This window comes from Harpia harpyja, chromosome Z (genome assembly GCF_026419915.1).
Source record: "Harpia harpyja isolate bHarHar1 chromosome Z, bHarHar1 primary haplotype, whole genome shotgun sequence".
NCBI lineage: Eukaryota > Metazoa > Chordata > Aves > Accipitriformes > Accipitridae > Harpia > Harpia harpyja.
This window is the reverse complement of record NC_068969.1, coordinates 114710408-114728328: the sequence shown is the minus strand read 5'-3', so window position 1 is coordinate 114728328 and position 17921 is coordinate 114710408. Positions and strand designations below refer to the sequence as shown.

Sequence of the window (17921 nt, the reverse complement as noted above, 5' to 3'; positions counted from 1 at the left end):
ACACTAGCCAGCTGCACTTTTCCACTGACTTCATCAGATAGGAAATATTTTCAACTTCTTTGACAAAGCATGTCTTAACTATTCTTCTAGGCGGTAGTTTGTTGTGGTTTGGGTTTTTTCCCCTCCATCCTCCAAAATAACCTCTGATTTCAGCCAGGACTGAATCAGTGGCAATATACGCATGCAAGGAATTAAGTGCTTAAGGAAGACAAATTTATTGAAGAAAAAAAAAAAATAAAAGGCACTTAAACGTCCGAATGCTACACTCATGACTCAAGAATTTACTGACACGCAGCCCACGTTGACAACTGATAGAGTATTCAGGTGAACTATATGGATATACACTGGTCCTATAGTCTCCAGACATCTACTACTGGTGATTACCAAAGCTAGGGCATTGGTCTAAATGGATCTATGGGTGGGATGTAACTTATCCATTGTCTGGTTGTTGTTTGGAGTTGGTTTGTTTGGGATTTTTGGTGTGGTTTTTTTGTTTTTGTTTTTTGGGGGTGTTTTGGGGTTTTGTTTGTTTGTTTGTTTTAAGAAAAAGTAAGTAGTTTTCAGTATTTCAGTTTTCTAGTTGTAAATCATCACAACCACACAAAAAAATTCCTCTCTTATCACGTCAAAGAGTTTGTCTTCACCAAGGAGCTGGATATTGAAGTGCAGGAATTTCCCTATAAAGCGACCTTGGATTCCACTTCCTATCATCTTCTGAAAGACCAACATTTCAGATTAACAGTAAAGCCAGAACCTTTGAAGGACTGATCCTGCAACAGTCTATAAATAGAGACATAAGACAAGGTAGTGTGGTTTCTATCCGAAATCCTACCAATTACTAGAAATACCAATAATCAGTAGTCTGTTAAATTGGGAGTTTTAGTAAGATGCTGGAGAAGGAAGTAGCTCTTCGTTTCTCTCCAGTGCTCTCATTTCCATTTCAGCCTGGAACACTTTTACAGCTGGAGCACGTCGGGGCCGTAAGGACCCTTGAGAAGTTCTTAGAAACAGTGTATTTTCCCATACATGGCAGGCTTCATGCATAAAATTCTCGACTGATTAAAAACGGTTTTCATTTGCTACATTTTCTTTATTGAAAGCACTTTAAGCCATGAAAGTATAAGGGGAAGGGCTTTAAAAGGGCAATATACTTTCAGTACCCCTGAGCAGTCTGTTCCACGCAGAGTTTTACCTTTTAGCGGTGACTGCTTTATTGACTGTTAATGCTTTAAAAAGTGTGGTGAAATCACGTTCAGAGTCTTTACTACGAGAAAGATATATGCCCCTTATGCATAGCAGTGGTTTGGCAATTGTAACCTCCAAAGACATAAATGTTGATGTATTCTATGTTGCCAAACAGCACAGTAAGTACTTAAAATGCTGTGAACAGACCTACAGTTTAAAAGTGACACTACCCAAGATTAGATTGTAATTCAGTGAATGAATCTCTTCCTAAAACCTGCCTGAAATATTGAAGCTCATGATCCTTCCTTTAGAATCCTGCAAGAATGAAATCTTGCACAGAAATGGGAGACTAAGTGAAACAAGGATATGTACCGTTGACATGAACACAATCTTCCACTCATCAGGACAGTGCAGTCACACATACCACCATCATCTCCTTTGGACGAGAGCATCAGGCTGTCCACGAAAATGTCTATTTAGCAGCGATACCTTGTACATCATATACAAGGGATCAGAAAGATTCAGTTTTTAAGTGTTATAATACTAAACGTAGCTCTATCCTATCCCAATCCTCATCTCTGTAGAAGGAGGCTTTTCTGAACGTAGGAAGTTTATTTGCTTTGCCAAGCAATGATTAACACAACATACTGGAGTGCGAGACCTTCATTTCTCCTCTTGCCCTCTCTCCCTTACTCTGTCATGTTTCCATCTGCCAGTGCCTTAAGTCAATGATGTTCTGCCAACATTGCACAGTGACTCCCTCAAAAAAAAACCAAAACAACCCAAAACCAAAAAAATAAAACAACCCACCACAAAAATTCTGCTCGCTCGGGATTACATGTCCTTCAGAGCGCAAAATACCACTTCTGCTTGAAGAACTCGTTGCCAATTTTAAATGCCATACACATGATGTTCTGCCTTAAAATATGAACCATTTTCACACAATGAGAAAAAAAAAAAACCACACCAAAAATCAGAATCACCAAGGTCAGAAGGCCCCTACAGAGACCATCTAAGTCCAGTGCCCTGCAGAAAGCAGGGGCAGCTACCAGCAGGTTGGGCTGGTTTGTGTGCAACTGGGTCTTGCGTATCTCCAAGATGCAGACTCCACAGCATGCCTGGGCAACCCTTCTCACTCTGTGATCACCCTTATAGGAAACATACTTATGTTTAAATAAATATCCGGTACTTCCGTTTGTGCACATTGCCTCTTGTCCTTTCCACTGTCCTTCCAGTTACAAAATCTTTATCAGTTCTTGCAGCTTCAGCCAAATTCTTCTTGAACAGCGTAAGCCCCCCCCACCCCAAACTTGTCACCATCACTGCAGGGATATGAGACCAGGACCTGCCACGCAAAGCACAGTTCTTCCTACGAAAAGCTCAAAATTAGAGCTGGGCAAGCACAACAGCGAACACTCACATATGTGCATTCGCTTAAAAAGAATAATTGGAGTGATTTTATTAGTTAGCGGTTGCCAACAACCAAGATCAAGGCCAAATAACAACTTGAACTGGCAAGAAGCCCTACTTGGCAAAGCATGGCTCTGCAGGCTGCCTTTGAGGGTGACTTGATAACAGAATGAACAATTTCTTTACATCTGGAGGGCTCTCCATCACTTTGGGTAGGAATCATAGCACAGGGATACGTACACTGCTGAAGGTGTGAGGTTAAATGACCAGAGATTCAGACAGAAAAGTGGTGGGGAAGAGGTAGATTAGGAAAGAGCCGAGACTCTTATTACCTGTTTTAAATCAGGTACCATGAGAAAACACACCTTTCTAACTGGTAGAGAAGGGTTTGGAGGAGGAGAAGTGATCTTCGGTTTAAGGGACCATAAGACTGGAAAAGGCACTGAGTTCATGAGGGACACTGGAGAGTCCAGCTGAGAAGACAGCTGCCTGGACTCCCTCCCAGTATAACCAGTGAGAGTTAGGAAGACACAGGATGGCAAAGAGTTGTAGAGCACCTGAACTGAACTTCAGTTTTGTTCTACACCCCCATGTTGTTCAAAATGTGGCAGGACAGCAAGACTAGGTAGTTCACAGACTAGATGCCCGGAGACCTGGAGAAAAGTGCATCTCCCTGACAGGCTGCGTGAGCACAGCCAGGTAATACTGAAAGCTTCAACACAACCTGGCTTTTAACTTTTCCTTAACATAAACAGAAGCTGCTCCTTCACATAACCAACACGCCTCAACAAACTCATAGCTCACCTGTGCACTAAAGACCATAAGTGTCAATCCTCTCCCCAGCACAGAAGAGTATTTTATCCTCTTTTCCCAAGGTTACCAAGTTAGCACCTGTGGATGGCTGCTCGGCCCTTGCCAAGGCAAGGCAACCAGGGCATTCTTTAACAGGTTTAAGTCACAGCGATCAGCAATACACAGTAGCTCCATCCACACAAAGAGCAGAAACAAAAAGCATCCCCTCCGAACTGACAAAATTCTTTAATAATGATCACAAAGAAAATTATTCTGAACTTTAGCACATTCCAGTTGGTATCAGTTACTAAGCGATTTGGGGTTCCTTTGTAGCTTTTATTTGAAGGATTTCCAAACATCTTTCTCCCCAATAATTAGATGATTGAGGACTTGCTACATCCTTCCACAGACTGATGAAGAGGCAGAAGACCCCTTTAAAACTTCAGACAAACACCTTTCACAAAGGTATTTGTAAAGTCAACGAGAAGCCATAAGTGTTCTCAGATGCCTGGTAACAAACTTGTGTAGGTATAAGGCAGAAGGAACACAAGTGCTTTAAAGGAAATACAAAGAGGCTGCCAATTCCAGTAAGCTGCATAATGAATTCTTGTCTATGAAAAAGTTCCTAAACCATAAAATTTGTATATTCAGTGCCCTACAGAAGTTTGGCATTTTTTTGTGTGATCTTCAATTCATCAGAAAAGCAGTTAATTTCCAACTTCAGAGGTTTCATCTATTTTGAAGACAATAAATATGCAGCAGATAACTCAAAGCAACAAAGAGGTGATTAGACATATTTAAACAAGAATAATACCTTGTCAGAAATAAATTACTGTCGCAGAAGTGTCATATATAGCTTTACTTCTTTTGAAGAGGGGAAAAAAGAAAACCCGCAGCACTTGAAGTGCTTTTATGTACATTTCTTTCTTTTTTTTTTTTTTTAAAAAGCAGCTGCTCACAAAGAATATTTCCAGCAATCCAAACAGTAGGAATATTTCTCCCTACCTGCTACCATGACCTTAGCTGTCCGACTGATGATAGCTCCAATGCCTTCTAGAGATGCTTCACACTGGTAGAGACCTTCGTCTGGCTTGTGGTGCCTGGAGTGGACTATGTTTTGTATCAAGAGTGATCCATTGGCCAGCTGCTGCCGCCTTTCATCTACTGCCAGGTTTAAGAAGACTGCATCTTTCTTCCATTTAATAACTGGGGCTCCTTGGTCTGATTCTGCTATGCAGTTCAACAGCACATTGCTTCCACGCATGGTGACAGCATCTGAAGGCTCAGTCAAGAACCTCAACGATGTAAAAGTCTTAATCTGTGACCCTGAAACAGCAAAACCATAAAAGAAAAGGAGTAAATATCGGTTATACATTTCTAATGGTATATTTCTTCCTCCAATTAGATACAGAAATATCCTCAATATAAGGAGGTAGCATACAAACCCCAGAGGCACCATAGATATGGCTGGCAAACATTGTAAGAGATTAAGCTATGTTTCTCTGCAAATTATTAACATGCACAAAAAAAACCCAAGCAGAAATTATACTTTTGTCCCATCGCTACAAAAACAATATTTGTAGATAAACAGATCCTTTGTATGTAAAACATGGAGATGAAGCAAAGCTAAAAATCTGTACAACTATATACACCTGAGTCAGAGGTTAGCATAAAACCACCATACCCCTCGACGTTTATTTGGAGAATTTAATTGCTTACAAGACCTACTCTGGCCACATGCACTGAGATGCATTTCAGTGTGACAAGCACAAAAACAGCACTGGGCCTCGCTTTGTTTGCTGTTAGCAAACAAGTGGGAGGAAAGCATGCAAGTCTGCAATCTGACCATCTATCAGAAACAGTGCCAAAACCTTAAGCCTGGTAGATCGTCTTCCACCTCACCAGAACAACGGTTCTCCTCACTACCAACTAGTCCAGCCACTGCTCCCCAGTACTGAGCAAGAGAAACACCATGCGAGCGTGTCCTTTGTATGGAGAAGGGGCAGGGGAGGTGCTGAGAATGCCAACCCTACAAGCTGCACGCCATCCCTGCCACAGCACTCAAGACCCGAGATTTCCACCATCTGCAAGAACGCAGAGGCCAACTTCTTATGCGTCACTTTGGTAACAGGACACCAATCCACTTTGTGTAGTTGGGAGATAAAACAGACCGTAAAGGCAGAGAGAGACGCTCTCAGAGCAGAGCTACAATGAGGTCTGCTAAAGAGTAGAAAAGTCATTAAAATGCTTGAGAACCTGTGGATGCAGTTACACCAAAGGGCACAACTCAATAACCTAACGTGGTCCTTTTTCTCTATTGCATCAAGCATTTCCTAATAATTTATAAAGAGGCAAAGCACATACAACTTGTATTTTTAGACAACAGAGCCTCCCCAAGTCTCAGTGACTATACTTGAGTGAGAAAGCATCAGAGTAGTTTCCACTACATCATAATAAAATCAGTTTGCCACATCACGGGCTTGCCTATCCCACCCTGCCCAGGGGCAGCACCTCTGAGCGCTTCCAGGTTTAGCCATAGCCCTCTGGTTCCCAGACAGACAGGTTGCTCCCCAGCCTCCACCAAACTCCATGCCAGCAATAGTGCTACTGTTCTGTGCTCCAGCGCATGGAGAATGGAGTTTTGAAACAGTTGCACATGAATGCAAAACTAGCTTTTTTTTTTCCCTCTTCATCATCAAATGAGTCCTTTTACCTCATTAGAGCAAATGAAAACAAAAACTTACATGATAAAAAGATTCAAAAACCTTTTAGTCCTATGAAAAAGATTAATTATTTCTATTTTCTCTCTCAAACCAAAGCTTTCTACGACTATACATATAATAATGCATAAACAGCTACTTGGCATTTTCTTTATAGAAATTAATTTTATTGTCAAGTACTTAGTTCCACCCATACGCTAAGTGAAGTAGCTAGGTACCAGATTTTCCTTCAAAGCATATAAACAAAAAAGTTGTGGCTTCAAAACATTAATAAAATTTAGCAAAGGAGAAAGCAAGAGTTGGGAGACTCAACTCGAAGAGTATTTCAGACACAAAAACAATAGCACCGTAAGACCTCAGAATAAAATATATTGTCTAATACCATCAAGAAGAGTAGCCAAATCCTGATTTCTTTTTCATCTGTCTTAATGCTCTGATCTCAGTTACTGCAGGAAGCACATCAGAATTAGGACTAAAAGCTGCACATTGGCACAGGGCACTTCTGCCCGAGAACATGGGTAATGTTATAGGGGTATATTTAAAGTGCATGAAAGAGTAGTTATTTTAAAAACACATGTTCTTTTCCCCTCTCCCAAAGGCAACTATGTTCTGTTTGTAAATGACGGCTTCTTGTTGGACATTTATGTATGTCACCAACACCTATAACAGTTTAACACAGCTGTTTATGACAGCATGTTAATGATTTTATGTAGCTATTATCACAAGTAAATAATCCACTTCTACAGGAGAAATGGGGTTATGACAGCTTCCAGTGCAGCAAATGCAGAAGTTACAGAAGTTAAACAAAGATTAACTTTCCTTTCATGCAATTACCCTTGCAGTTCAGTTGCAATTTCAGCTATTCACATCCTTTGCAAAAGGCATATTTAACTTAAATTGCTTTACTACAAGGAACCTAACAGCTTGAATAACCTGAAAAGCTTTCTGAATGTGAGGAAAATTCAAATCTTCTTGAAAATATTATTCCTGAAGATAGAAGTCATGGTGACATCTTAAAAACGGAAGAAAATGACCGTTTATTTTCAGAAGACATTACCTGGAAGGATAAGAATCTAATGGCCACGTTTTTGTAGTATGTAGGTGCTGAAGGAGAAAGGCAGAAAAGTATTTGAAAATCCCATTAGTACCTATTTGCCTATTTGAACTACTAACTTAGTTTGGAAAGCCCAGCTGCAATGTTACATCTGAAGTCAGGGCAGCCTGGAGAGCTTTCCCAATAACATGTCATCTTATTGCACCCTTGACTTGCACAATTTTTTTCCCTAATTTCTACCTCAAGCAGCAAACACTAAACCTGATTCCTCTAGACCAGGTTATAAGAAGGAATACACTACACCTAATACAGAGGCCTATTTCAGCACCTAAAAAAAAAAAAAAATTAAAAATCAAGTAATTTCACAATACAACCCAGGATGAACAAACTCAGCCTTTGTCAAATTAAGGGAGAGACAAATCCCAGACTTGATCAGACCAGACCACAACAGACCTCCACACCTTCCTTCTATATGTGTAAAACTAAGGACTGTCACCTGAAGAAACAAGAGATCCACATATCAAATTAAGAAAAGGTTTAAACTTTGCCTGCAACAAGAAACCAAACTCTGCCAGCACAGCTTATGAAATGCACATCAAATGTGCTCTAACCAGGCTGATGGCAATTTCTGCTGTAGAGGACAAACAGCCACAAGATACAGCCCAATTTCTAGGAGCCTACTTCAACACAGTTTGCCTCAAAAAAATGCTTGCTTACCACTTCTTATTATCAGGGGGTTCTTTGCAGGGGGATGTAATTTCTTTGTGAAGATTTCTGTATTCACTGTGTATTCCCTAAGGACAGTGCATACTTATGTGTGTACATATATACACACACTCTGAAACAAAACTGAGCCTATGAAAATTCTTAAGACATTGTGGAAAACACAAGTAAGCACAATTTCTCCAGCAACTTTTCTTAACAGTACATTTACTTTGAGGCCCAAGTCAGAGTTCAGAAGCATTTCCCTGGATCCCTGTTCTCCTATATAGCATCTATCCTGTTTAAAAATGTCAGCATTTCAGTAGACGCTCAAGCCTACGCCAAACACCACCCACGCTACTGCTACCCCAGGGTAAGCCAGCTGAGGAAATGGGCAGAACAGCCCATATGTATGCTGCTCCTATAGATCCTTTGGGTCCCTACTGCCTAAAATCCCCTTGCTTTAAGAACGAGACCAAAACAAAGCAAAGCTCCAGCTTATGGAGGTCTTTCCTCCCAAGGCACTCACTGCACTGCGCTTCCTCTTCCCATATTCTCCAAGAGCAGGAGTGCTACCTCCAAAACTCAGTGCCTCCACCTCTGCGTGGTGGAAATCCAGGGTGAAACCCCCCAGTAGTTGCAACCAAGGAGGCAGGAGCAGCTTTTCCATCTCCAGCCTGAATATCAGGCTTGCAAAGCGGAGCTCAGACAGACAGCCATCTCTCCAGCTACCTATTGCACAGCTTTTTAATAGCTGGAAATATGGAGATGATGAAAAAGTTCTTTAATATCTCTCCTAGTCCTTGGGCAACTTCTTTGCCATTGTGCATTACAGTAAGCACCTCATAGCTGAAACGGCTGCAACTGTAAGCTACTTTGCCATTTTCATAAGCAGGTAGGGGACTTATTTTAAAACAGAGATGATAAACCTACAATTTAATCCTTATTGCAATAGCTCAACTGAAATGGAAGGCAAGGAGGGAAGGAAAAAATAAGGCAGCCAGGCAGGAGAAGAGATGAAGAGCTCTTCTAAAACCTGCCATAAAATTTGCCCATGTTTTCTTTTTCCAAGTTTTGCTCTCGGAGGAATGGGGGTCTTCCTTTATCTGGCATTTTTGCTAATGCCTTTAATTTTTCATCTGCACTTACTTGCAATCCCTTACAGCTCCAAGATATTGAACAACTAAAAAAGGCCACGGCGATTGACAGTCACCAAGTTGTAGGGAATGCACTCGTTCACATTTACAGAGCCCTGGTTTGATGTTCCCCAGTCTGGTTTGCAAAACCCAACCTACACCCATAGCAGTTAACACTTTCTTATAACGCATGCGTCACAGCGAGGACATCCCTGCCTTCCCTGGGACTTGCTTCCACACTCTTTGCCTCTCAGAAGCTTTAAAAGTCAGAACAAGAGAGGGAAGTGCTGTTACAGCTGCTTCATCTGTTGCAGTAAATACATTCACCTTTTGCGTGCATGCTCACACAGCTGTCATTTGGGGTCCAGCACTCTCCTATTTAAGCGAACAAAGGAAATTAAGAGTTCTGCAAACCTGAGGCTGCTGAAACCGATGGGTCCAGGGCACCTTAGCACTCCCTCTTCCCTCTGACTACAGCGCGCACAGAAAAACTACAAACACAAATTTATGAGATCTATGGCTTAACCACAAACTTGAATGGAAGCATTGTAAAGATTAAATACCTCCTACACAAAGCTACCGTGTCAGCTATTCCGAGCACATCCGTGTCATCAAACAAGCCCGTAGCGCTGCTTGGAGATCTGAAGCTCCGAGGTCAAGGAGAGGGCCCTTGCCAATAGCCCACAGGTCCTTTAGCCAAACAAAGGAGAAGAAAACTTGAAGCTAAAAGACCCCATCCTTAGTCCCTTGCTGCTTTAGCAACCAAGGCATTACCCTATGTGATAACCCGCTTTGTGATACAGGAATAAAACTAATGGGCTTCTCGCCCTGACAGGTAGCATCAGAGTAACTTCAAGGTTATCATCCTCCAGGCCGCAGAAGAAATTAACATTTAAAAGATGATCTCTGATGTGCTGCTTAATCAGTCCCTTGCTTTGAATCCTCCACTTTCTGTTCCAGCTTTGTGAAATGTAATCTTCCAGGGTGGGTTTTTTTCCTTCATGTTCTGCATCAGTTGCTTCCATTATAGAGAGGGAAGAGATGTCACAGTTGCAAAAGCATTTGACCAGGCCACCCCTGGAGCTTTCTTCTTTTTCAAATAAACATTAAGAAATAAGACTTTTGCACACAGACCATTTGAAATCTGTGAATACAGAAATACCCCCCAGTCTAACTGAAATTTGGTAGCGGAGCACTGTAGCTGAACTAAGTCTATTACAATGAAGTGTATTTATGGGCACTCAGAGTATACATTTTCTCAGAGGATTTCCCCCCCCCTTCATCTACAGAGCCTGCATAAATTAGCTTAATGGCCAGGCTAATAAGCATTTATTTACATGCCTAGGTAATGCAGAATATATAGCAAAACTTGATACAGTTTTATCTGTTGCCACAAAATACGCTAATATGAAGCTTAATATATATTAAAAGGAGAACTCCTGTTTTAATGTTTTTATCATAACTTATGATGCGCCTTCTGGGGTGCTGAATATTTCATCTCAGCTCTATGAAATTTTTAAAATCTAGCCTCGTGCCTGCATTTGATGTTCAAATGTGGAAATAAAAATTCCTGCTCCAAGAAACGTACAATGCAACACACAAGTGTGTGGTACATGGAAGCATTGTTCAATTTTCATACAGAAGTGAACATATACTTTTTATCAGGACTTCATCATGACATTCTGAATCACTGAATTTTTAAATGGTGCCATCACAGGATTTTAAACTGTACTAAAAGTGCTTGCAAAAAAATTCCATTATAAGTCCTCCATATTCAATGAATCATTAGGAACACATAGCGACTGGCTGTCTGATTTTTACTTTAAAGCTTTAGCGTGATAAAAATAAGGGTTTTTAGGTAATTTATTACTAAGGGTAGTGCCTCCACGCCACAGTACCCCACACTGCTTATATCCAGAGTGCTCAAAACATCAGTCACAAAGAACTTTCGCTGGGTGCCATTGATGAGCAATACCCAGAAAAAGGGCCACTGAACAGATCCAGCATCATTTCTGTCCCACATTCAAGCTGTCCCTCTAGTGTAAAATCACAGTCACATAGAAAGAGTAAATGAACCCCTTATCAAACCGAACAAGCTGAGTTTCGTGTGTAGTTCTGCTTGCCAAAGAATGAATGACCCCATGCAACAGATGGGTTTGTCACATCACCTTACACACTCGGTGCTCAGATTTAGTCGGGCTGCAGATGTTAAATGAACTCTGATGGGATAAGAGAGATGAGAGCACACGCAGATGCTCCTTCCTGCTACCCCTCTGAATATTGAGGTCTCGAAAAGCACTGTTTATTGATTGGACCCATTTGACTCCTTGCCCAACAAAGATATTTGGGATAGCCCGCTAATTCGGAGAACAGCCCTATGGCTGACCCAGGCTGATCTCCGACCACGGTGCAGCGAAAGGGGCACTCCTTCCCTTCCTCCAGCCCCAGCCATACGCTCCTGGGGCTTCCCTCGCTTTGGCTCCAGCAAACAGGAAAACACAAGAGCCAGCTTGACCTGCCGACCCGCAAAAGAAAACTACTCCTCTCAGATCAGATTCCTTGTAACTGAACCATAAAACAAGGCAGAGGGCAAGAGCGCAACTATTTGGAAGACAAGGGCTGAGGAAGAAAAAAAAGAGACCAAGTCTTCTGGCAGCTGCCTGCTGTTAATCTGCTTTGGGCAGAGACAACACATTGGCCAGACTATATAAAACTATTTGAACAAGTACCTGCACACACCCACGATTTGCTTGCTTTGCTCATGTACTCAGTGAAACTCGGTCTGTGGCAGCCGCTGGAAGAGGCAGAGCTCAGGTCCTCTGAGCCGAGATCAGATGATGTCAGGTGTAGGTAGGCTTGCCTTAAAACAGTATGAGTGATTCTCACTGCCTAAATTTAGCCAAATCAGTTTGAGGAACAAAATCCAGTCTCCCCAACCAACAAGCCCTGCAGTATGCACTGCTTCTGCAAGCTTATAAATCAATTTAAGTTACAAGTTCATGGGAACAAATTCAGAAGATCCAGTTATCCCTGGAACGAAATGAGAGAATCATTTTGCTTCCTGCACGGCACAGAGGATGGAGGGCACAAGGGTATTTGGCTACATTAAAAAAATACCACTAGTATTGGAAGAGGACTGAGACATGCTCAACAGCAGGATACAGCACCATTTCTTCTGGTCCAAAGCTCTCCAGAACTTCAGGTAGCAGCCGCTGCAAACCTCGCTGTCCATGGGAAACCCAGACAGAGCCTGGTGTTTTCTTACAGTGGAGAAGGCAGCAAATTGGATTTTCATTTTGAGCACCCAGAGAAGACTACTGAACAGTTAATTGCACTGACTTGGCAGTGCAAATTTTTCCTACATGCTTTTGTTTCAAATGCTTTAGTTACATTATCAGAAAATCATATTTGCTGGGTTTCCCCCCTTTTCCTCAAGATAACCGGTACCTGCACCTGCCAATTTGCACATAGGAGTTCCACAGAGAAAAGAGATGAGGCACTGTATCTACAGACAGAAGCACAGCGTTGTTGGTACTTTCCGCATTTCCTATACATTAGATTTAATATACTTTTCAAGATTAAGGAAATGTAAAAGCATAGCCAACATGCAAACTCCTGGAGAATAGCAATGTTTTAAGGTGCCTAAAAGCAGTATTACCAACCAGGATCTTATCACAATTTTGAACAATCCCGTTAAGTTTTCAAACAGCCCTCAGCAGAAGACTCCAGCAGAGAAGAGGCTGCGTTAAGGTAGTTTCCCCAAGGTACGTCACAACACCAGCGTGTTGCCGGTTTCAACGTTCTCCCCAGCAGATGCTTTCTGTCTTTCTGACAATGAAAGAAATTACTCTCACAACTGTTAAACACACATCCAAGACATACCAGATTTCAGGTTTGCCTATCAGAAACGGTCTGTTTTCTGAAGTAGTGCATTTGAGGAGTCAGCGAAGCATGGCCCTACAGAACAGGGCTGAAAAGTCAACTAACTCCATCCTGACAGCTACAGTATGTCAAAAGCTGTCTACCAACACCCCCCCTTGTGTCTCAGAGACCTACAGTGCAACCTTCTCACTTACTAAGTTATGAAAGAGATATTCCTACACTAAAGCTTCAAAGCTCCAGTATTCTGCCAGTGTTTCAGTCTGCCGCATCCCATAAAACATTTCACAGTCCAGACCAGCAGAAGAAAATGCAGAAGAGACACCCAAGAAGTGCCTGGCTACAGATAAGGAACTAAATAAAGCAAAGAGGAGAAGTGAATTTGGGGTATGTAACTACAGAGGCAGAAAACAAAACAAAATAAAATCACTTAAATTATCAGATTATGTTATTATTAGATTAAATCACCTAGATAAAAAAATGCATGGGGATGGAATGAGGACAGAGCAGTAAGCAACACCAAGCAAAAGAAGGAAGAGAAAATCCCCCAGGTCAGTGGTAAAGGAACAGTCAAGAAGCAGGGAGAAAAAGAAAAGGGGAGAAAAAAAAAAAAAACCACCAAACCCAAAAATCAATCCAGCACTGAATCCAAGCCAAGCAGAAAAGGGCTGAAAGGGGAGAGTCGAGTGGAATATAAACAAGAAAAGGCCCATAGATCTGGCCAGATGCAGGTTTTTACTAGTCATTGTGGAAAAAGCCAGACTGCAAGAAGGAGACATGAGCCAACAGAATAGACATTCATGCTTTAGATGAAAGGGCAAAGGAGGGCAATAGCTGGAGAGGGCAAGGACATGGCAATGTATGTAAAGGAAAAAGAAAGAAGTCAGGTGAGCAAAAGAATAAAGAGGAAGATGAAAAGATAATGAAGAGCAAGAAATACTGAGTTAAAACATGAAAAGAACACATCAGTTGTTGAAAAAGGAAATCCCTTGGAAGAGCTTTAAGCTAGAGAGAAAGGCAGAAGGAGCAAAACCAAAGCCAGTATTTCCACAGTTTGATTTTTTTGAGATGGTGATGCATTTAGGGAAAAGAGCAGAGGAAGAAGCAAGAGTGAGGGGGGATGGGAAAGAAAAAAAAAAACCAAAACCCAGACTCCATGACTAAGAACTCTGTGCTGAATTTAAGTGCATTATAGCTCAGAACAGCCTATAGCATAAATAGTGCTGCTCAAACACACACGGCAGAGCTCAGAATAAAACCACTTCTCGGGAAGACAAAACATTTAGACAGGGGGTTTTTTGTTTTCATATTTGTTCACTTCTTAAATGCATTCCTCCTTCCTTGCAGGCCATTTAGTAATGCAATAAATTAATTTGTACTTTAGAGTGAACTCTTTAATCCTTTTTGTTCTCTCCCCTCCCCATCAAATACATACTACTGAATTTGCATGCATTAGCATAATGAAACATTAATTACATAGCATTTTGGATAGGACAAGCATAGAGCTTCAATCAATCTCAATAACTCACATCAGGAAGGTGAAAACCACTGCCCAAGCTTATCAGGACAACATAATAGACACAAACACATCAACATCGCCTGTTGCGGGTGTGATTTAAACCCAGCATCCAAAACAAAAAAAAACTCAGAAAAAATCACAAAGAAAGTAATAAATATCAATTATGTTAATGATACACAGACAAATTGGTTTCTCCTGGTTTTGTTAGAAACTAGAGCTGTGTTTGCACCGAAGGATGAGCAGGACTGATCTGGCACACGCGACCCCGGGAGGGGGTTATCTCCTTCAACATATTGGGTGATACAGCTGCCAAAAATAGCGTGTGTGTACCCTTCAGCACCAAATTCCAATGACTTTACAAAGACTGCTTCTAGCCTTTAGTTATCATCTCATCTGCAGCCTTCTCAAGCATCTTCAACAGATCATATGCTCCCTCTGTGCCTCTCGTTGTAGGGTACCCCTCTGCCAGGGCAGGTCCCACGGTACAGAGGGACCCCCCAGGGCCCCACAACCAAAAAGACCTCACAAGTGCACCTGCATCTCCTTACACATACCCGAGGCTGACATGCATAAAGCAAACCAGCACCCAACGTAAGGTAATAGGAGGTCGGCTGCGTCCTCCTCCCATTACTGTGCATACAATATCTTAATTATAACGTTCTCTCTACTCCCATTTACAAAACAGAGAAAGACAGTTTCTTGTTCAAGCCTCGAAATTAAAGTTCTCCCACTTCTATTTAGTGAAAGGCTTCTGGGAACACCAGACTGGTGTTCATTAAGGAAACAAACTGCAGTGCTACGATAATGTATGTGAACATTAAAGAAACAAATGGGGACTTCACTGCAAATGTAGAGCCCTTCCCTTTTTGCACAATGAAAGCACACAGCAAAGCCGATGGACTGTGTGCCCTGAATGCATCATTTCAGCTTTTGAAAAACCCAAAAGAATTAAGATAAAGAAAAAGTCTAATCTGAGCATAATCTGAGTCATAAAACATCCAACAGCAATCAAGACTGCTGTTGTGAGGGATAACCAATGAATATCAAACTGCTCCCACCACACTCCCTTAATGCATCAGCTTTTCCAGCAGGAAAAAAAAACCCCACTCAATTTTGTTTCATAATAAATCACAGTTTCCTTGTTTTACTTTAACTCCATGTCCGTGTGTCAGCTACAGTAACAGAAACATTGAGGGGCTAAACTAGGTGACCTCCTGACATCTCTTCCAACCTAAACTATTTTATGAGTCTGAGAAAAAAAAAAGAAAAAAAAGATAAAAAGCCAGCACTCCCCCACAACCCTCGGAAGAATCCAGACCTTGGAAGAAAAAAAAAAAATAAAAAAAATCACTAGCTAGAAAATGAACCTCTCCTTTGGGAGTTTGTCACACATCACAAGCCCCAGGACAATAGATTTATCTCCAACTGAGCACCTTATAATTTAAGCATATCCCTATATCCCTTACTTTTAATTTTTCAATCACCACCAGAGCCAGGATTTTTGTTTCACAACATAAGCATAACTACTAAAACTTGAGTTCTGCATGTTTTAGATGAGATCAAGCCCAATGTATGATGGGTCAGATATTGACTTGGACAGTGATGTTGAATTAATTTACAGCCACAAAGTATCCAGACCTGTGTTTTGAAGGCTGCAACATGACATGATGGAGAGCTTTTCCTGAAAACCACAAAATAAGAGGACCAGCTTTGTGGCAGATCCATATTCAGAAGTCATTCAAAAAGATCAAATAAAGTATTAAATGTCATTGTATTTCAAAGATACCATACAGCCTAGAAGAGACATTGTCCAAGTAACACCCAAAGCTGTCAATATGAGTTTACTTGCAGGGTGTAGTTTTTAGTTGGAAATTGGCATTCTGCAACCGACACACAGTAAGCAGTATTTCTCATCACACCTGTCCTTCGGGCAGAACTGTCTTCAAAGCCCCTCATTCTCTGCCAGCTACCAAATACCAATTAACTGAGCATTTCCTAACAAGGAGAAAAAAAGAAAAAAAGGAATCAACTCAGCAAGTTTTGTTCACTAAGCACAGAAAACAGCAGAATTCATCTGCCTCAGCTTTGGTGGCTGTGCAATGCAGGCTTCCAGCAAAGACTGAGAAGTCATTCTCACCTGGGACTAGGAAGGGGATAAGGAATCCCAAATGATTATTCTATGATCAAGCAGCCACCTCTCCCTGTTAGTGATGAGGTTTCAAGGAAAATAAGCTTCTATGGGGAAAAAGCCATTTCTGCCCAGGAATTGAAATACCTTGAATGAGCCCACCAACATTCTCACTTCGACACTTGCTAAAACAGCGAGTTTGCTAGTATTGGGTTAGCTACAGCATCTATTTTAACGCACTTGCAAAGTTTCTCATCAAAGTGTAAGAAGGGATATATCTTTTATTAAGCATTTTGTTCCTGTTCACTCCCTGAACAGTTGCTGTATTTCAATGGTAGGAAAGAGCATGAAGGAAACTCCCAGGTAAGGTTTACTACTGCCTCTCCACCTTGGTGTACATCTCTCCTGAATGAACATTCATAATTTGATTCAAAGGACATTTTCTTCTCCTTATTCTGCTCTGAGCTACTTGTCTTCCAAAGGACAAAAAGTCTCAGGCTCTCTCCAACCAAAAGTCTTTCCACTGCGCTTTACTCCTCTCTTTTCCTCTTACCATCTCTCTTTCTAAAGGTGAAGATGCTTCCTCCAAGCTTTCGTAGCAGCTGAAGAACGCACTCCTCAAAGCCGTCAAGAGCCAGATCGTTTTTCGGTCCCTCATGTAACCACAGCCAACAAAGGAATCGGACTGTACTCCCTCAGGTCCCCCTACCACCAAAGCACTGAGTAAGCACTGAAGAAGCCCAGATATAGTTAAAAAGCCAAGTTAAGGCACCACCAAGCATCCACCCCAGCATCTGCCACCACACTTGGTGTAGGAACAAGTACACAAGGAGCCCTTCTGCCCCTCTCCTGCCAGGATCAGTGGTCGCTCGGCCATGCAAGAAGCAGGATTTCTTGCACCCAGCTTCCCCGGCTACTTGTACAAAGACGCTTGATTGGAGCCCAAGCGGTTCAGTATGAATTGCATTGATTTATGCCCAATTCCTACTGCAGGTCTGTTGAAGAAAATACCTCGCTGTCAAATCACCGCAGAGTCACTCTGACCAAGACAGAGCATCTTGACGTCTTCAGGCAAGCTGGCCCAAGAACTGGTGTGCACCGAGGCTCAAAATGCCTGGGAGGCATACGCTGAGCTTGCTGTGCAATTTTGGTTGAACCATGGGTAGTGTTTTCTTTTCTCACTATCCTGCTTCTGTAATGACTAAGTCCATGCCACTGAGACCCTCAGACATAAAGTTCTTCAGGGTCTTGTACAACTTCACTTGGAATTCTGCTGAACAACTGCTTTAAAGAACAATCAGGTTAAGAGGAACAGCACAGCACCCGTAGGAAGAGAGGTCCTTCACCCATAGAACCATAACAGAATTGCTATGCAAACAACTCAGTTGTTAAATAC

General features: G+C 41.7%; 1 protein-coding gene across 2 annotated transcripts in view; it reads right to left on the bottom strand.

Moving 5' to 3' along the window:
* Positions 1–17921, bottom strand: part of DCC (DCC netrin 1 receptor) — a 572411-nt gene that overhangs the window by 353754 nt on the left and 200736 nt on the right. For both annotated transcript variants that reach the window (XM_052778515.1, XM_052778516.1), the window contains exon 2: positions 4393–4713. In XM_052778515.1, the coding sequence (XP_052634475.1) occupies positions 4393–4713 (321 nt within the window). The remainder of the gene's footprint in view (positions 1–4392; positions 4714–17921) is intronic.